At 43.3% G+C, this 21,538-nt stretch overlaps 1 protein-coding gene across 1 annotated transcript in view; it reads left to right on the forward strand.

The window, feature by feature from the left end:
* TNNI3K (TNNI3 interacting kinase) overlaps positions 1-21,538 on the forward strand; it is a 167,825-nt gene that overhangs the window by 39,022 nt on the left and 107,265 nt on the right. Inside the window, exons 13-17 of the mRNA XM_069738278.1 lie at positions 4,605-4,661; positions 6,977-7,069; positions 7,155-7,212; positions 8,490-8,684; positions 10,495-10,599. Coding sequence (XP_069594379.1) covers positions 4,605-4,661; positions 6,977-7,069; positions 7,155-7,212; positions 8,490-8,684; positions 10,495-10,599 — 508 coding nt within the window. The remainder of the gene's footprint in view (positions 1-4,604; positions 4,662-6,976; positions 7,070-7,154; positions 7,213-8,489; positions 8,685-10,494; positions 10,600-21,538) is intronic.

Raw genomic sequence — 21,538 nt, forward strand, 5'->3', positions numbered from 1 at the left:
AGAGGGATTTCTGCTCCACGGTGGGTTCTGTGTAGAGGGATGTCGGCTGCACCGCGGTTTCTGTGTAGAGGGATGTCGGCTCCACTGCGGGTTCTGTGTAGAGGGATGTCTGCTCCATTGCGGGTTCTGTGTAGAGGGATGTCTGCTCCACGCCGGGTTCTGTGTAGAAGGATGTTGGCTGCATCACGGGTTCTGTGTAGAAGGATGTCTGCTCCATGGCGGGTTCTGTGTAGAGGGATGTCGGCTCCATAGTTGGTTCTGTGTAGAGGGATGTCGGCTCCCCACCGGGTTCTGTGTAGAGGGATGTTGGCTCCACGCCTGGTTCTGTGTAGAGGGATGTCGGCTCCACTGCGGGTTCTGTGTAGAGGGATGTCGGCTCCACTGCGGGTTCTGTGTAGAGGGATGTCAGCTCCATGCCGGGTTCTGTGTAGAAGGATGTAGAAGGATGTCGGCTGCACCGCGGGTTCTGTGTAGAGGGATTTCTGCTCCACGGTGGGTTCTGTGTAGAGGGATGTTGGCTGCACCGCGGTTTCTGTGTAGAGGGATGTCTGCTCCACGACGGGTTTTTTGTAGAGGGATGTCAGCTCCACTGCGGGTTCTGTGTAGAGGGATGTCTGCTCCATTGCGGGTTCTGTGTAGAGGGATGTCTGCTCCATGCCGGGTTCTGTGTAGAGGGATGTCTGCTCCACTGCGGGTTCTGTGTAGAGAGATGTCGGCTCCACTGCGGGTTCTGTGTAGAGGGATGTCTGCTCCACGCCGGGTTCTGTATAGAAGGATGTTGGCTGCATCGCGGGTTCTGTGTAGAAGGATGTCGGCTCCATGGCGGGTTCTGTGTAGAGGGATGTCGGCTCCATAGTTGGTTCTGTGTAGAGGGATGTCGGCTCCACGCCGGGTTCTGTGTAGAGGGATGTTGGCTCCACGCCTGGTTCTGTGTAGAGGGATGTCGGCTCCACTGCGGGTTCTGTGTAGAGGGATGTTGGCTCCACTGCGGGTTCTGTGTAGAGGGATGTCAGCTCCACGCCGGGTTCTGTGTAGAAGGATGTCGGCTGCACCACGGGTTCTGTGTAGAGGGATTTCTGCTCCACGGTGGGTTCTGTGTAGAGGGATGTCGGCTGCACCGCGGTTTCTGTGTAGAGGGATGTCTGCTCCACGACGGGTTTTTTTAGAGGGATGTCGGCTTCACTGCGGGTTCTGTGTAGAGGGATGTCTGCTCCATTGCGGGTTCTGTGTACAGGGATGTCTGCTCCATGCCGGGTTCTGTGTAGAGGGATGTCTGCTCCATGGCGGGTTCTGTGTAGAAGGATGTCGGCTGCACCGCGGGTTCTGTGTAGAAGGATGTCGGCTCCATGGCGGGTTCTGTGTAGGGGGATGTTGGCTGCATCGCGGGTTCTGTGTAGAAGGATGTCGGCTCCATGGCGGGTTCTGTGTAGAGGGATGTCGGCTCCATAGTTGGTTCTGTGTAGAGGGATGTCGGCTCCACGCCGGGTTCTGTGTAGAGGGATGTTGGCTCCACGCCTGGTTCTGTGTAGAGGGATGTCAGCTCCACTGCGGGTTCTGTGTAGAGGGATGTTGGCTCCACTGCGGGTTCTGTGTAGAGGGATGTCAGCTCCACGCCGGGTTCTGTGTAGAATGATTTCGGCTGCACCGCGGGTTCTGTGTAAAGGGATTTCTGCTCCACGACGGGTTTTTTGTAGAGGGATGTCGGCTTCACTGCGGGTTCTGTGTAGAGGGATGTCTGCTCCATTGCGGGTTCTGTGTAGAGGGATGTCTGCTCCATGCCGGGTTCTGTGTAGAGGGATGTCTGCTCCACGCCGGGTTCTGTGTAGTAGGATGTCGGCTGCACCGCGGGTTCTGTGTAGAAGGATGTCGGCTCCATGGCGGGTTCTGTGTAGGGGGATGTCGGCTCCATGGCGGGTTCTGTGTAGAAGGATGTCGGCTCCATGGCGGGTTCTGTGTAGGGGGATGTCGGCTCCATGGCGGGTTCTGTGTAGAAGGATGTCGGCTCCATGGCGGGTTCTGTGTAGAGGGATGTCGGCTCCACGCCGGATTTGTGTAGAAGGATGTCGGCTCCACGCCGGGTTCTGTGTAGATTGATGTCGGCTCCACGGCGGGTTCTGTGTAGAGGGATGTCTGCTCCACGCCGGGTTCTGTGTAGAAGGATGTTGGCTGCATTGCGGGTTCTGTGTAGAAGGATGTCGGCTCCATGGCGGGTTCTGTGTAGAGGGATGTCGGCTCCATAGTTGGTTCTGTGTAGAGGGATGTCGGCTCCACGCCGGATTCTGTGTAGAGGGATGTTGGCTCCACGCCTGGTTCTGTGTAGAGGGATGTCGGCTCCACTGCGGGTTTTGTGTAGAGGGATGTCAGCTCCACGGTGGGTTCTGTGTAGAGGGATGTCGGCTGCACCGCGGTTTCTGTGTAGAGGGATATCTGCTCTACGACGGGTTTTTTGTAGAGGGATGTCGGCTCCACTGCGGGTTCTGTGTAGAGGGATGTCTGCTCCATTGCGGGTTCTGTGTAGAGGGATGTCTGCTCCATGCCGGGTTCTGTGTAGAGGGATGTCGGCTCCACTGCGGGTTCTGTGTAGAGGGATGTCGGCTGCACCGCGGGTTCTGTGTAGAGGGATGTCTGCTCCACGCCGGGTTCTGTGTAGAAGGATGTAGAAGGATGTCGGCTGCACAGCGGGTTCTGTGTAGAGGGATTTCTGCTCCACGGTGGGTTCTGTGTAGAGGGATGTCGGCTGCACCGCGGTTTCTGTGTAGAGGGAAGTCTGCTCCACGACGGGTTTTTTGTAGAGGGATGTCGGCTCCACTGCGGGTTCTGTGTAGAGGGATGTCTGCTCCATTGCGGGTTCTGTGTAGAGGGATGTCTGCTCCATGCCGGGTTCTGTGTAGAGGGATGTCTGCTCCACTGCGGGTTCTGTGTAGAGGGATGTTGGCTCCACGCCTGGTTCTGTGTAGAGGGATGTCGGCTCCACTGCGGGTTCTGTGTAGAGGGATGTCGGCTCCACTGCGGGTTCTGTGTAGAGGGATGTCAGCTCCACGCCGGGTTCTGTTTAGAAGGATGTAGAAGGATGTCGGCTGCACCGCGGGTTCTGTGTAGAGGGATTTCTGCTCCACGGTGGGTTCTGTGTAGAGGGATGTCGGCTGCACCGCGGTTTCTGTGTAGAGGGATGTCTGCTCCACGACGGGTTTTTTGTAGAGGGATGTCGGCTCCACTGCGGGTTCTGTGTAGAGGGATGTCTGCTCCATTGCGGGTTCTGTGTAGAGGGATGTCTGCTCCATGCCGGGTTCTGTGTAGAGGGATGTCTGCTCCACGCCGGGTTCTGTGTAGAAGGATGTCGGCTGCACCGTGGGTTCTGTGTAGAAGGATGTCGGCTCCATGGCGGGTTCTGTGTAGGGGGATGTCGGCTCCATGGCGGGTTCTGTGTAGAAGGATGTCGGCTCCATGGCGGGTTCTGTGTAGAAGGATGTCGGCTCCATGGCGGGTTCTGTGTAGAGGGATGTCGGCTCCACGCCGGATTCTGTGTAGAAGGATGTCGGCTCCACGCCAGGTTCTGTGTAGATTGATGTCGGCTCCACGGCGGGTTCTGTGTAGAGGGATGTCTGCTCCACGCCGGGTTCTGTGTAGAAGGATGTTGGCTCCATTGCGGGTTCTGTGTAGAGGGATGTCTGCTCCATGCCGGGTTCTGTGTAGAGGGATGTCGGCTCCACTGCGGGTTCTGTGTAGAGGGATGTCGGCTGCACCGCGGGTTCTGTGTAGAGGGATGTCTGCTCCACGCCGGGTTCTGTGTAGAAGGATGTAGAAGGATGTCGGCTGCACAGCGGGTTCTGTGTAGAGGGATTTCTGCTCCACGGTGGGTTCTGTGTAGAGGGATGTCGGCTGCACCGCGGTTTCTGTGTAGAGGGATGTCTGCTCCACGACGGGTTTTTTGTAGAGGGATGTCGGCTCCACTGCGGGTTCTGTGTAGAGGGATGTCTGCTCCATTGCGGGTTCTGTGTAGAGGGATGTCTGCTCCATGCCGGGTTCTGTGTAGAGGGATGTCGGCTCCACTGCGGGTTCTGTGTAGAGGGATGTCTGCTCCATTGCGGGTTCTGTGTAGAGGGATGTCGGCTCCACTGCGGGTTCTGTGTAGAGGGATGTCGGCTCCACTGCGGGTTCTGTGTAGAGGGATGTCTGCTCCACGCCAGGTTCTGTGTAGAAGAATGTAGAAGGATGTCGGCTGCACCGCGGGTTCTGTGTAGAGGGATGTCTGCTCCACGACGGGTTTTTTGTAGAGGGATGTCGGCTCCACTGCGGGTTCTGTGTAGAGGGATGTCTGCTCCATGCCGGGTTCTGTGTAGAGGGATGTCTGCTCCACAGCGGGTTCTGTGTAGAGGGATGTTGGCTCCACGCCTGGTTCTGTGTAGAGGGATGTCGGCTCCACTGCGGGTTCTGTGTAGAGGGATGTCGGCTGCACCGCGGGTTCTGTGTAGAGGGATGTCTGCTCCACGCCGGGTTCTGTGTAGAGGGATGTCGACTCCACTGCGGGTTCTGTGTAGAAAGATAAAGTTATTATTGCATTTCCCTTACATCTCATCTGTGGTAACATTCTCTATGTCTCTTAGATGGCTCCTACGTGTCCGTCCCATCTCCTCTGGGGAAGATTAAAAGCATGACAAAAGGTACTGGAAGAAAGTTCTTGGGACTATCCTAAGTTTAGAAAAACAATTTTCATATATTCTGAGGAATATTGTGGTGGTCCACAGGATCCACATCTTTTGATCAGAGTGGTTGCAGGAGCATCTCTCACTCTATAGGACCAGTCCAGTCCTGAATTGCACACAACCCATTGATGTGAATGGACATCATGTAATTCTTCATCTCGCCTGTGGTGGCGCTGCAGGGAAACTGAACCCTTACCATCAGATTTCCTCACAGATCACAGCTGATCACATCTCCAACCGTGAATATTGTTTTGTTTCTGGACCAAAATTCTTTGCTAATTAATATCATAATATTTATATGGGTCGGGCTTCATTTTATTGCTACGGAGCTCCTAATCGCCTCCTTCCTTTCATACAGCTTTAATGCTATATTACTTTATGACTTCCTTCAGCCACCACTAGAGGGAGCTCACTACATATTAATGTATACAGCTGTCCCGGCACTCCATGTTGTGTGAGCTCCCCCTAGTGGTAGAAAATTGTATATTTCAATCATATGTCTGTGTAGAGGATTTAAATCTGTACAGCCGTAAAACTGAGCTCCGAACCCATAAAGATAATATATAGAATGAATCAACATATCGTTTTAAACCTGAAAAATGAAATGCTGGTACAAATCGGAGTTCCCCTTTAAATCCCCAAACCCAAACACACTTTTACTCACCCTCTGATTTATGCCCCAGGTTTGTTTCTATTATTGATCTTTGTATCCCCGAGTACTAATCTTTCTATATATGGAAAGAAATGGTTAAATCCTTGCAGTTGATTCTAAGTGTACAGTATTCAGGTGAAGGGAAGTTTCCTCCGGATTAATCTTCCACGAAGGTCTCTTCATCGACAAATGCTTTTAATCCTCCGCGGCATAAATATTATATCAGCCCATTCCAAACAGATTGTCATTAAATGTTCCCTGCGACAGCAGCAGATGCACTTAAAAAATAAATCGCCCCCAAAAAACACATTGATAGATATAACATGGGCAAAATTCCAATCTGCGGAGAGCGCACAGATATCCGCGTTTAAAGGGAAAAATGCTTTTTTTTTTTTTTATTAATGGCTGTTTTCTGGAAAACTTCCTCCTGAGAAGTAAATAAATATGGAACGAGTCCAATAGTTACAATAACAAACTATGAAGCCTGGTTAACCCCTTCACTACCGGGGGATTTTTCTTTCTGTTTCTCCTTACGGAAGCCTCGATCTGGTCGTCCGAATTGGGTGACTTTTTTTTGAATATTCTCCATGAGATGATGATCAAGGAAAAAAAAAATGTAAATCCATAAAGACCTCTCCAGAGAGGGGACATATCACCCTCACGTCGATCATATGGGATTAATTATAACAGGGGAAGTAAGAAATTAGTTGTAACTGGGGAAGAGAGAAAGCTGATATGTCCACCTCCATTGAAGTAGAGATCTCCTGCAGTGACCAGGTAATTACAGCAGGAGATCTGCTATGAGAACTAGACACCAGGACTGGAATTTGTTTATTCAGATGAAAAGAAGTACAGTACTGAGGCCAGAGCCTCCTCCGTTCAAAGCATCGATCCCCAGACGTTTTGGATCCAGTAGTCAGTGATTAATATTGGAATTTTCATCGATCTGAAATTTATGGGAGATATATTTTCTGCATTGTAACAAACTGACAAACATAATGCATTCACTTTCGTCACCATAAGACCATTCTAACCCCTCCAGCTTAATATCGGTCAGATGGATGATGCTATCCATGCCATGCTTCATCACTGTAGAGAGGTAAAATCATAATAAAAAAAAAAAAACATGATGACAATATCTACTGCCTGGGACCTCCAGGGGTGAAGATATCCTATTGGCTGCTGCAAGTGTATCATAACCCTAAGCAGTCAGAGCTCAGAAGCGAGAAGTGTTGTCATGGGGAACAGACAAAAAAACTTCTCCATCTAAAAACTGAAGACAATGGAAATACAAACTAGATAATCTTTCTCATATTTTCACCTGGCACTGTAGTGGGCTACCAAGGTCTCCTCCACAGTTAACTCTTACCTCCCTGGACCCTGCAGTCAGAAATGATGGCTCCTATACACCATAGTTCTACTTATTTGCACTGCAGGTTTGCCCACAGGAGCAGACGCCAACACAAGACCCCCATGTCCGTTTTCTCCTGGGGGGCGCATGCAGGGTCTGTCCCCTTTAACACTTCTCCTTTGTATTCTATGTAGCAATCAGATAAATCGCTTCATTTTCATTCACAGGCGTTTTGCTACTTTATCTTATTTTTTTGTTATTTTCTTGCAGAGAAGGCCGACGTCCTCCTCCTGCGTGCCGGCCTGCCCTCACACTTTCACCTTCAGATGTCAGAAATTGAATTTCACGAAATAATTGGCTCAGGTGTGAGAAGCGTCGCGGCCGCGGCCCCTGAAGCACCGTTAATTATTTAGCCGCAGCAGTTAACAATTCTTTGATATTTTCGCAGGGTCGTTCGGAAAAGTATACAAAGGAAGATGCAGAAATAAAATCGTCGCCGTTAAGAGGTGAAAAGTCTCAGAAGTTTATTACAAACCCACATTAGGGCTAACGAAGGAAACGAGCGGAAAATGATATTTCTTCATTATAAAAGTTCTTCATTTAAATTATATTCTTATTGTTGCTACAATACAGCCGTCTCCGTGCAGCAGAGGCACAAGTGATGGATTATCAGATATGACGGATTATTGGACGGTTTCATAACCCAGATGATTTTTTCAAATCTGTTATTTCCTGATTTTAAGTGATTTTTTTTCCATACATAATTATGGGGAGTCCATCATGTTGCCAAAGCTTCTGCTAACAATATTACTAGATCTGCTTTAAGATAGTTACATGTATTGTATCTGATTATGGGGGGAGTGTTGTGGACATGCCCAGTGACCTGTGCAGAGAACACTGTGCAGTGTGGGAGGAGGAGGTGAGCTGTGACCGCTACTGTGAATGATGGATCCTGTGTTATCTACTGTATATAGAGGTGTTATCAGTCATTGTACAGGAGGAGCAGGTGAGCTGTGACATCACCTATTGTGAATGGTGGATCCTGTGTTATCTACTGTATATAGAGGTATTATCAGTCATTGTACAGGAAGAGGAGGTGAGCTGTGACATCACCTATTGTGTATGGTGAATCCTGTGTTATCTTCTGTATATAGAGATGTTATCAGTCATTGTACAGGAGGAGGTGAGCTGTGACATCACCTATTGTGAATGGTGGATCCTGTGCTATCTACTGTATATAGAGGTGTTATCAGTCATTGTACAGGAGGAGGAGGTGAGCTGTGACATCACCTATTGTGAATGGTGGATCCTGTGCTATCTACTGTATATAGAGGTGTTAGCAGTCATTGTACAGGAGGAGGAGGTGAGCTGTGACACCACCTATTGTGAATGGTGGATCCTGTATTATCTACTGTATATAAAGGTGTTATCAGTCATTGTACAGGAGGAGGAGGTGAGCTGTGACACCACCTATTGTGAGTGGTGGATCCTGTGTTATCTACTGTATGTAGAGGTGTTATCAGTCATTGTACAGGAGGAGGAGGAGGTGAGCTGTGATATTATTTTTTTAATGTAAATAGTGATATGAAAAATTAGCAAAAATATCACCAAATTGTATAATATATGTCTAAAATGCGAGTTTAGACTAAACAAAGGTCTATTTCTCGACACATTTTCTATAAGAATTAATTTCTGCCATTGTGGTGGTGATGGGATTTTATTATTTACCTTTCGTCTATTCAGTTCGGTTCTTTCCTCCTTATTCTTCCCTCGTTTCTCTTAGATACAGAGCCAACACCTACTGTTCCAAATCTGATGTGGACATGTTCTGCCGGGAGGTCTCCATTCTATGTCGCCTCAATCACCCCTGCGTCATCCAGTTTGTGGGGGCTTGTCTGGATGACCCCAGTCAGTTTGCAATTGTTACTCAATACGTCTCAGGAGGGTCTTTGTTTTCACTTCTGCATGAGCAAAAAAGGTAATTTATATGGAAGATGGTAAACAAATTCAGCCATGACTACGACGCCTTCCAGCAGACCAAGAACGGCTGATTTCTGCAGCTTCGTGTGCAGTCACACACGTCCCATTGGGCTCCATAATAAATCTGTATACAATTAGCTCTTCAGCTCCCTCTAGTGGTGGGTGCAGGCAGACACAATTGTACCTTATACCCTTGCAAAATTTAAGACCTGGATGCCACGATTCATCAAATAGTTTGCCCTAAAATTTTGTCATAAAACAGAGTTAATATTGCAAAGTGTTTGCATAAATCAAAATTTCACAACCATTTGCAACTTTTGGTATTTTTCTACCAGCTTTGAAAACATTTTGAAAAGTTGTCATAACTGGGAAGGAGCAGGGCAAAACCGGACACATTTGGTATAATGTAGATCCCGGAAGAAGCCTACATTTCCTCTGAAATGTTCTCCCGTCAATATATTTGCACTTATTTTTTTGTGTGTGTTTTACTCCAAAATATTGAGCCCAATTCATTATTTCTTTTGTGCCTTTTTTGTCTTGTTTTACCGTTTTGCACCTCATTATTCTTTTAATTTGCACCTTTTTTAAACTCCCATTTTCTATGTGTTCATCCGTTTGTTTCTTTTATGTTCATCGTTGAGGCTGAGGTTTGGGGTTCTCCGATATTTTCACATGATTCATCAATTGCAACTTTTTAAAAAAACTACAAACTTTTTGCGCAAATGTCCTCCAGTCCTCTCCCTAGGGACATTTTATGAGCGCCTGAAGTTTTTCTAGGTTTTATTTTGCAGGTAAAGAGGGAAATGTTACTTTTTAAAGGCTGTTTTGCTGTAAGCAGTGCTGCAACAAATGCAATCAGATCTTATGCAACAATTTGATACATTAGATTACTCTGGATTTGTATCTTTGATCTTTACTTGAAAGTGCACAAAAAGTTTGCAACTTTTTTTGAAAGTTGCCTTATTAATTGTGTCTAAGTGGCTAAATAAATACTTAGCAACATTTCTGCTGGAGTAACAGAGATGTCTAAGTCTTGTCCCAGCCCCGACCTTACCAGTAGTACCTACTTTGGGGTGGGGGGGTAACATAAACTTCACCCCTTTCAGTTTGAAACACTCCAACTTGCAACTTTTTGCTCAATTCTTGGGCCCAGTTAGCACCATCAAACTGATGGAAACGGATTAATAAATGCATGCCGATATCCTAGTAAATGAACATTGAACAAGGTTTGATAAAACTTTAACAAAGAGTTTTTAACCTTTTTTTGCTTCCTTCTCTCCCCAATACGTTTTACCTGCCTAGTTCTTTCTCTTTTACAAGCTGCTTTGAACTGCTGCTCTGGCAAGAATCTGTAAAACACCATTTACAAGCACTCTTGCTGCCTAAGCTTCTCTGTGCCTTTCCTCTATGCTCGGATAGGATTTGTGTCTGCAAATTGTGTCTTTACAGATTCTTGTTAGAGCAGCAGTTCAAAGCAGCTTTTAAAAGAGCATGAACTAGGCAGCTCTTTCAGTATAAATTAAAAAAAAAAAGTCTAGTTACTATTGAAAAAAAAGTAAAAAAGAAACATTTTACATTCATGGCAGGTGAAGGAAAACAGAGGATTTGGAACTCAATAGCAGAAAACTTGAGCTTTGTAACTTAGAAATGTGAGTGTGTGATATAAGTGAGCAGCCAGAAGGGGCCAGATACTTCCCCACACCCCATTTATGCTTTTATTCTGGGCTCATGTTATTTACCAATATATAGGGTAAGTCCGAGGACATTCTATATGGAATGTAATTGTTTTTACTTAATTTTTGCTGCAGGAATCTTGACTTGCAATCGAAGCTGATTATTGCTGTGGATGTCGCCAAAGGCATGGAATATCTTCACAACCTGACCTACCCCATCATCCACCGGGATCTGAACAGGTAGCCAGGGGCAATGCTTTCTCTATGATTGTTTATAGGCTGTGAAGTGTCATAAATATGAGATTCATTGTATGGCGCCATATGTGAGGGTCTCGCGTCCCCTCCCCCGACAGCATTTATATGGATAATATAATCCTTGCAGACCTAATATACAGAGTTATTAATGTTAATATTAGTCCATGTGAGTATCACGGCTTCGGAGCGGTAATACAGATGTAGCAGAGCTGAGCCCACAATTAACATCTGCAGACTTCTGCTGGTTTGGACTTTGGAGGGAATCTGTCGGTATATGGTTACAAGTGACATAGCCGATCGCTTTTTTATGTAGAGATCCGATCATGTGAAATCTAGATTAGAAGTTGTATGCAAATCAGGTGGTAAGTGCACTGGGGGCGTGTCCTTATGATCAAATTGCTACTTCCAAGTGCATTGACACGCCCCCAGTGCACTTAGTCTGATTTACATATGATTTCAACTCTATATTTCTCATGACCAGTAAATCTGATCTCTCCAAAATAAGGAAAAAAGGTATCGGCCTTGTCACTTCTCCCACGCTGAGACAGATCAGTCTATGTAATAATTTGTGTTTTTTCATAATGACGCAAAATGTTTGCGCAATTGTGCTCCAGTACACTGGTGGAGTGCACAATCTCTTCTTTTTTTTTTTTTTTGTTTTCTTGCACAAATCGACACAATTTAAAGAATTCTGCAACTTTTGGCTTTAAAAGTTTACCAAAAAGGTAAAAGAAAAATTTTTTTTTTAAAAAAGAGCATTAATGGACAAGAAGAATTTGGTGCAAAGAAAAAAAAAAGGGAACAACAGAAAGATCCCTAAACATCATAGGGATAAAATGCAAACATTATAAAATATGCCTATTTTGTGCAGTAATGGCCCCGATTCTTTTTTTTTTGTGTTGTTGTCTTGTGGCATTCCTTGCCTTTGTCTTTATTTATTATTTCGCACCAAATTCTTCGAAATGTCAACTATCGAATAATGATTTTTTTTTTTTTCTTTTGTGCACCTTTTTTAGAACAAAGTTTTGTGATCCTTCAAAAATGTTGCACGTTAGTCTTCAACTGCGCAAGAAAAAAATAATAATTTTGTCCTTTATTAGAATATAACACTCAACACTTCGCGCAAAGAACAAGTTGCGTGTTCCCCTAAAACATCACAAAAAAATCAAGCTTGCGTAAAATTACTCCATGCTAAATAGGAACAAGAGAACATTTATGCAAAAGTCAGAATTGATGTATCAGCCGAAAACATCTGGAAACTCCAAAACCAACAACAGGAGATCACATAAAATAGACTTTAATAAAGGTGCAAATTAGAAGAAGAAATTGGGTGCAAAATGAAAAACTATTAAAAAAAACACCAAAAACTAAACACAAAAACGGCAAATCCACAGTGTCATCACTGCATTAGAGAACAGTTTGCAGCTTTCTACCGTTTTATGGGAAATTTCCGAGTGGAATTTTTGAACTCCGTTTTCCTTGTGGCTCCGTCGCCGTTACTTTTCCCAACATTCTGCTCGATGTCTGATCCATGTGGCGTCTTTGTATGTATCAGTTCTCTCCAGAAATATTATTCCAGCTTTCACCCTCCAATCTTCCTCTACACTGATAATTGCAACTTTTTTAAAAAGTCCCAATATTCTAAATCTCTCACATTTCCTCCCATGTTTCCAAAGTGGCAAGAATGTAGCACAAAATAGGAAAAGTAGCAAATTTCTTAGCAAAACTAGTTCCAACATTTGTGAGTTTTTAACTTCAGATAACTTGGATAAAGGCGTTAGCAAAACTCCCCCTTTATGCTTTAATCCATAAGATGTCTGCTGCCTGTCAGTGCATGTACGTGTGTAAATAGTGTCTAAATTATCTGCCGCTCACTTGGCTCTGCAGCGCCGGACATTGCAGGTTTTCTAGGGTATGTCCTGGCCGGGCTCGGGCTCGGAATCACAAGACTGTTTCTACCATCGGACGGACCGCAGAGATCTTAGAAACTTTGAAGAACTGAAAATAAAAGTATTTAAAAAGTTCTGAAACTTTATACTAATGGGTCATATCTAAAATATGAAGTTTATAGGAGATAATTAAGTTATTGCTGAGCGCTGGAACCCCCTCGATTCTAAAATTGATGGATTGAATTTTGGAAATAATAACCCTATAATGATAAAAGGATTTGCACAGATTTATAAAAAAAAAACATGCCCGGTTATCTCAATAAACCGCACCACACCTGTCTATGGGTTGTGTCTGAAATGGCAGCTCAGCTTCATTGAAGTGAATGGTGCGGAGCCGCAATACCGCTTACAGCCTGTGCACAGAGTGGCGCTGTTTCCATAATTCTGTAGGAGTTTGATAAGATTCACTTCTAAATAAATAAATAAAGACCCATTATCACGTGTAAGCACAGCGCCGTCCCTGCGATAATTACACAGGATCCGTATTACTTTGTGTAGGTTAATTACCTTGTACTACTTAGAATTGGGTTTTCTCCTACGCATGAGATACGTAATTAATTCTAAACTGAAAGCTCAAGTGGTGAGGGTTAAACATCGCCTTAATTAAAAGTTAATATCTTGTTAAGTTGCCGTATCTGATTCCCATCTATGGCGCTGCATGACGGAAAATGACGGCGACATTCTGCATCTGGGTGAGCACAGTGTCCGGTATACAACGTCTATAATGAATGTGCAGAAGTGGGACGCCGGGTCATTTATAGCCACATTCGGTATAAACGTGGACCCTTTATCTGCAGTTACCCCCATCATGTGCATTGGCTCCATCTACATTTCATTTTACATCTTACTGACTGCAGATGGCGCTATTGCTAATACTACGGCGACACAATGTCATTGATGGCAGCATGCAAGGGAGCTCTCTCCCAGTCTCACTACTGCCCCTTAGTGGAGAAAGCCGCTCCATAAATAAGTCCATGTTCAGAGCCTTGCAGCATGACCCAGGCATACTTGTAATCCGTCTGCAGACAGCTGTTTCGGGAGGCTTGACCCCATCAGTACAGAGCAGGACTCGCCCCGCTGAAAGAGAAGCCCTTTTTTTGCATCTGCTGGAAGGTGCTGGATTTCCTTAAGGAGACCAGCCCTACTGGCAATGCACCAATCCAGAAACGTCAGTGGCTGGATGAAAGATGCAAGAGTCTGTCTGGATCCCTCACTCAGCTTTTATGCACACACACTGATTACAAGCAAACAGGTCACAGCTGAGGATGTTACATTTAGTAGCCATTCACACCCATTTGTGTCACCTTCTGCACATGTTATCAGGCCAGAATCACCAGGGTATGTGAACTTTTGATCAGGGTCATCTGGATATTTTGGGTTGTCATTATGATTTAAAAATTGATTCAAAAAGAGAAAACACAGTAGTCTGACAATAACCACCAACCATGAGTGGAGGAAAGGTTTTGGTGTAATCTAATATATAAAGCTGAATGTATGTGTGTATGTCCGGGATTGGCATCTGCACCGTCGCAGCTACAGCCACAAAATTTTGCACAGTCACACGTCTGGACCCTGAGAGCGTCATAGGCTATGTTGTGAGGTGAAATTTTCACCCCGCGCTTTCCAATTCACCAAACAATTTTGCCCCTATCTACATAATGGGAAAAATGAAAGGAAAAGTGTTGGAGGCAAATTGACAGCTGCCAGATGTGAACAAGGGGGACTTAAAGAATGAGAGAGATGGCGCCAAAGAGTATATACCGTACAGTTGCTAAGGTGGGGCCCCGACATGGGATACTCACCACACACGGGGATATGAACACACACACAAAATGCGCCACACACTACCACGTGCTTGAACACATATACCACCCTCGGCACACATTTCACCACACATACACCAACCTTGCCACATAAAAGTCGAAACACAAAAGTCGCCACTCAAAACTCGCCACGCGCAGAACTCGCCACGCGCAGAACTCGCCACATGCAAAAACTAGGCTCTTGCAAAACTTGCTCGACACACAAAAAGTTGCTACACGCATGTCGCCACACAAAACTCATCTCACAAAAGTCGCTACATGCATGTCGCCACACACAACTCAACACACACAACTTGACACATGAAACTTGCCCTAAAACACACACAAGTCTGGTATCCTTCAAAAATAAAAATCTGATTAATAAGCAGACAAACTACAAGAGCAACAAATGTACCATATAGGAAATACAGCAGCTGTCAGTCACATGACCTGTCTATTATGTGTATGTGTGAGCTAATATATACTGCCAGGGGGAGGGCTTCCTGTTGGCTGGGGATTTATCAGGCTGCCAATTTAGCTTACAAATACTGAGGTAAAAATACTCAGCAAATAACGTGTGAACGAGGTCTAATACAGGAGGAGATGACACAGGTATATACTATATACAGGGGAGATGACACAGATATATACTATATACAGGAGGAGATGACACACAGGTATATACTATATACAGGGGAGATGACACACAGATATATACTATATACAGGAGAGATGACATACAGGTATATGCTATATACAGGAGGAGATGACATACAGGTACATATATATACAGGAGGAGATGACATACAGGTATATACTATATACAGGGGAGATGACACACAGATATATACTATATACAGGAGAGATGACACACAGGTATATACTATATACAGCAGGAGATGACACACAGGTATATACTATATACAGGAGGAGATGACATACAGGTATATACTATATACAGGAGGAGATGACATACAGGTATATGCTATATATAGAAGATGACATGCAGGTATATACTATATACAGGAGGAGATGACACACAGATATATACTATATACAGGGGAGATGACACACAGGTATATACTATATACAGGAGGAGATGACATTCAGGTGCATACTATATATAGGGAAGATGACACACAGCAGGTATATACTATATACAGGGGAGATGACATACAGGTATATACTATATACAGGAGATGACATACAGATGTATACTATATATAAGGGAGATGACAAACATGTATATACTGAGGTAATGAGGTGAAAATGAGAGGTGTGAGGTGAAAATGAAAAGGTGTGAGTGCAAAATGAGAGGAGTGAGGAAAAATAGTGGATTGATCAGAAAATGACAGATGTGAGGTTGAAATGACAAGTGTTAGGGGGAAAATGAGAGGCGTGATGGGAAAATGAGAGAAGTGAGGTGCTATAACTAACCACAGATATTTACTATGCCCAGGCAACGCTGGGCTCTTCAGCTAGTCTACTATATAATTGTCTAAGGGTCACTTCCGTCTTTCTGTCTGTCCTTCAGTCTGTCACGGATATTCATTGGTCGCGGCCTGTCTGTCATGGAATCCAAGTCGCTGAATGGTCTCGCCAGCTGCCTGTCATGGCTGCCGCGACCAATCAGCGACGTCCACAGTCCGATTAGTCCCTCCCTACTCCCCTGCAGTCAGTGCCCGGCGCCCGCTCCGTACTCCCCTTAGTCACCGCTCACACAGTGTTAATGCCAGCGGTAACGGACCGCGTTATGCCGCGGGTAACTCACTCCGTTACCGCCGCTATTAACCCTGTGTGGCCAAGTTTTTACTATTGATGCTACCTATGCGATGTGATGGTATGCGACAAGGACCTGCCATGACGTCACGGTCATGTGACCGCGACGTCATCACGGGTCCTGCGCCACCAACCCTGGGAACGGAAGCTGCCGAGTGCACCGCACGCAGGCGACATAACTACAAGGGCTCCTTCGGAAGGTGAGTATATGTTTATTTTTTATTTTTTAACCTGTGACATACGTAGCTGAGCAATATACTGCGTGGACATGCATATTCTAGAATACCCGATGCGTTAGAATCCGGCCACGATTTAGTCATTCATATTCTCTGAAAAAAGGTCAAGAAAGCAAAAATTCTGTCGAGGTATGTAAACTTTTGAGCTCAAATGAATTCTTGAACATAGGGGCAGTATTATAGTAGTTATATTCTTGTACATAGGGGGCAGTATTATAGTAGTTATATTCTTGTACATAGAGGGCAGTATTATAGTAGTTATATTCTTGTACATAGGGGCAGTATTATAGTAGTTATATTCTTGTATATAGGGGCAGTATTATAGTAGTTATATTCTTGTACATAGGAGCAGTATTATAGTAGTTATATTCTTGTACATAGGGGCAGTATTATAGTAGTTATATTCTTGTACATAGGGGGCAGTATTATAGTAGTTATATTCTTGTACATAGAGGGCAGTATTATAGTAGTTATATTCTTGTACATAGGGGCAGTATTATAGTAGTTATATTCTTGTACATAGGAGCAGTATTATAGTAGTTATATTCTTGTACATAGGAGCAGTATTATAGTAGTTATATTCTTGTACATAGGGGCAGTATTATAGTAGTTATATTCTTGTACATAGGGGGCAGTATTATAGTAGTTATATTCTTGTACATAGAGGGCAGTATTATAGTAGTTATATTCTTGTACATAGGGGCAGTATTATAGTAGTTATATTCTTGTACATAGGAGCAGTATTATAGTAGTTATATTCTTGTACATAGGGGGCATTATTATAGTAGTTATATTCTTGTACATAGGGGCAGTATTATAGTAGTTATATTCTTGTACATAGGAGCAGTATTATAGTAGTTATATTCTTGTACATAGGAGCAGTATTATAGTAGTTATATTCTTGTCCATAGGGAGCAGTATTATAGTAGTTATATTCTTGTACATAGGGGCAGTATTATAGTAGTTATATTCTTGTACATAGGAGCAGTATTATAGTAGTTATATTCTTGTACATAGGGGCAGTATTATAGTAGTTATATTCTTGTACATAGGGAGCAGTATTATAGTAGTTGTATTCTTGTACATAGGGGCAGTATTATAGTAGTTATATTCTTGTACATAGGGGCAGTATTATAGTAGTTATATTCTTGTACATAGGGGCAGTATTATAGTAGTTATATTCTTGTACATAGGAGCAGTATTATAGTAGTTATATTCTTGTACATAGGAGCAGTATTATAGTAGTTATATTCTTGTACATAGGGGCAGTATTATAGTAGTTATATTCTTGTACATAGGAGCAGTATTATAGTAGTTATATTCTTGTACATAGGGAGCAGTATTATAGTAGTTGTATTCTTGTACATAGGGGCAGTATTATAGTAGTTATATTCTTGTACATAGGGGCAGTATTATAGTAGTTATATTCTTGTACATAGGGGCAGTATTATAGTAGTTATATTCTTGTACATAGGAGCAGTATTATAGTAGTTATATTCTTGTACATAGGAGCAGTATTATAGTAGTTATATTCTTGTACGTAGGGGCAGTATTATAGTAGTTATATTCTTGTACGTAGGGGCAGTAATGTAGTAGTTATATTCTTGTACATAGGGAGCAGTATTATAGTAGTTATATTCTTGTACATAGGGGGCAGTATTATAGTAGTTATATTCTTGTACGTAGGGGCAGTATTATAGTAGTTATATTCTTGTACGTAGGGGCAGTATTATAGTAGTTATATTCTTGTACATAGGGGCAGTATTATAGTAGTTATATTCTTGTACGTAGGGGCAGTATTATAGTAGTTATATTCTTGTACGTAGGGGCAGTATTATAGTAGTTATATTCTTGTACGTAGGGGCAGTATTATAGTAGTTATATTCTTGTACATAGGGGCAGTATTATAGTAGTTATATTCTTGTACATAGGAGCAGTATTATAGTAGTTATATTCTTGTACATAGGAGCAGTATTATAGTAGTTATATTCTTGTACGTAGGGGCAGTATTATAGTAGTTATATTCTTGTACGTAGGGGCAGTATTATAGTAGTTATATTCTTGTACATAGGGGCAGTATTATAGTAGGTATATTTTTTAGGTAGCAGTAATCGTGGGTACAATATTGATATTCTCTTTAGTGTAAAGATAATTTCTATATTTTTCAGGTTTCATCGACTATTCGATAAATGTAATGGTGAACAGGAGGCCACAATGAGCAGAAAACAAAGATTTTTCCATAACATGCAATTTGTGTTGAGTGAAATCCCTATATTTTATATTTTTATGTCTTTACCTTAGAACTTGCTGCGCCATTGACGTTAATCTGAATTGTAACTAGAACGGTCCTTTATATTCCGGCAGTGCTTTCCGCTTATTACAGAATGTAACCATTTTGCTTAATAACAATTCCGAGATCTTCTGCATCTGTGTGGAGCAGATACCAACACAATTTCCCATTTCCATTTGTTATGCGTCCGTAGCTTAAATACTTCATTTTTTTTTCTTTTCTCTTGAATGTTTCTAACCTTCTGATTCTGCACGGATCAATTCCGACTGTATGAACAATTAGGTTTTTTTTTTTTTCATTCCGTCTCGGCTTTATTTGCTGTATCATTTAGTATTTTATAGGCTTTATTGTTTCCCGAGCTTAGGAAGCACATTTGTTTTATCGTCTGCTGTAGAATATGTCCTGGCTAAGCAGTAGCACTCGCAATGGGACGCTCTCAAGTAATAAGCCTCCACGTGTGAATCGCTTTATGTCCCCATAAGGTTTTCGCAGCATAAAAAGCGTCTTACTGGAGATATTTCTTCATTTGTGGTGGGAGGGAGAACTTTACCATTACATTTGCAGTAAGCAGCGATAGGAGGCATTAATATGGATTAAAGGATATATTTGTGTGCTGAAGACATTTTGTTACAATGTATCTAAAGGTACCTGGTACCAATGGTGAAGATGGAGGAGAGCGGGCCCCAGGGCAAAGATTGGGAGCCCTCCTGTTATGGAGCCGGGGGTTTGTCACTTAGAGGGGCAGGTGGTTGATTCTTTTTCCGAAATCTTTCCATGACGCTAAGACCAAATCTCATCCGCTTCTTGCTTAGCAATCAGAGATGAGCAAATCTGTGAGATTTGCGCCAACTGGCTAAAAAAATTTTCCACCGCCATTTTACACAAAGAGTTGCAAGGGTCAGAGAAGGCGCAGTCATCTCAGGAGTCTACATAATGCCATGCAACTGTGAAATAACAAACACGGTGTAGGAAGGACCATTGTGGCCAGTATAAAAGCCAAGGCAGGAAATGCAGCAGCCAAATCGTAGCGAACCTGGATAATGAGAGGACGTCAGAGCTCACCAATGGAGATTGGGATAGAAAGCCTTAAAACACTGAATAAACATTACACACAGAGTCTGTCGGCACAACCACAATTTGCCGCTTATCAAATATTTACCAAGAATTCAATTTTCAAAAGATTTTCTCATCTATAGCGATACATTGTCTACAGAGAGGAGTCTTTCCAACATGTAGCAAAGGAGATTGGACCAATCAGAGCCGGACCGCCTCTCTCCAAATGTCTGCAGGACCGCTCGGTAACACCCCCGAAAGCGCCAGCTTATGGTGTGTTTGTTCCTCCATGCTTTCCATACTGGATTCATCGCGTGATAGTCCTTGTAAAATCAGGGATCCAAAAGTAGCCATATGGGGGGCCTCTCAACCCGCTGACTAAACTTATCCTTTGTTGTAAGGACCCGCAGCAGCAAATTCTGTGTGAGGAATTGCCGCTCCGCTTCTTTGAAATAATCAGCGCAGAGCTGCAGTACCACACACAACCTGTGGAACGAGGTGGCGGTGTTTTTGGAAAAAAATGCAAAATTGTCTTTCTAATCTTAGCCATCTCCTTTTTATTTCTAAAACACCCGATTAATGACTCGATACACATCAAATGGCTGTAAAAGAGATCAGCTGCAAAAAGTGTCTCTTTCAGAAAGACCCATCAAGTGCCTGCATTACACAGACATCGTCTTTATGGCAATAGGCACCATGTAATGCTTCATCTCGCCTGCGGAGGCACTGCTGGAAAATCTACCACTTGTCTTCAGTTTCATCTACAGATTACAGCCGATCGCCGTGATCAACTTATTTTTGCCCATACTCTTCTAAACAAAAAAATGCTTGGAGGTTCACCTCCCCTCGGATGACGAAATAAAATATAAGGTAATAAAGAAAAAATATATATATTTATTTCTTATCGCTGGAAAAATCAAAGCCTGATCAACCGAAATTGAAAATTATTTAACCCGTACGTTAAAATCCAAATAGAAAAAATCAAAACGCCAGAATTGCCATTTTTTTAATGGACTGCACAACTCAACAATTCAATAAAAAGTAATCCAAACACATTATGCACCCCAAAAATTATCAATAAAATGGTACAGCTCTAAGCCCAAAAATAATCCCTGCGTCTCAAAATTAAAAAGTAACAGGTCTCAGAACATGGCGATACAAATATTTTTATTTTTATAAAGTTCTATGTTTAACTACTAAAATATAATAAAAACACAATAACAGTTTGCTTTTTCCATAATCGCACTCACCTGGGAATAACAATGGCGGAATTGCTCTTTTTTTTTTCACTGCACTTGCAATTTTTTTTACCCGTTTTACGGCACATTATTTGGTAAAATGATTGGCGTCATTTTTAAACTACAACTTGTCACAGAAATATACGAGCCGTCGTTCCGCGATGTAAACGGCCAAATTATAAAGTTCCTGCTCTTTGGAGGAAGGGGAGGGAAAAAGTAAGTGCAAAAAAGAAAAAATACCCACGTCGTTAGGGAGTTAAAGTGCAGCCTCCCATCCGGTGCGCCGTGTGTCCTCGCTTTGTTTGTAATGAATACGTGAGACCAAAAAAGTGGCGCATCATGACGCCACAATAACGCAAAGCGCGTCACCCAAGGACTAGTCAGCGCCTCTGGCAAAGTGAAAACCACAAATGACCCGATGCCGAGTGAAGATGACAGGAGGATGCACTGACACATGGATCACCGGACGGAGTGCTGCCGCGGTGGGCCATGTTAGCGATATATATATATATATATATATATATATATATATATATATATATATATATATATATATATATATATATATATATATATA

The sequence above is a fragment of the Ranitomeya imitator genome, chromosome 8 (genome assembly GCF_032444005.1).
Source record: "Ranitomeya imitator isolate aRanImi1 chromosome 8, aRanImi1.pri, whole genome shotgun sequence".
Classification (NCBI taxonomy): Eukaryota; Metazoa; Chordata; class Amphibia; order Anura; family Dendrobatidae; genus Ranitomeya; species Ranitomeya imitator.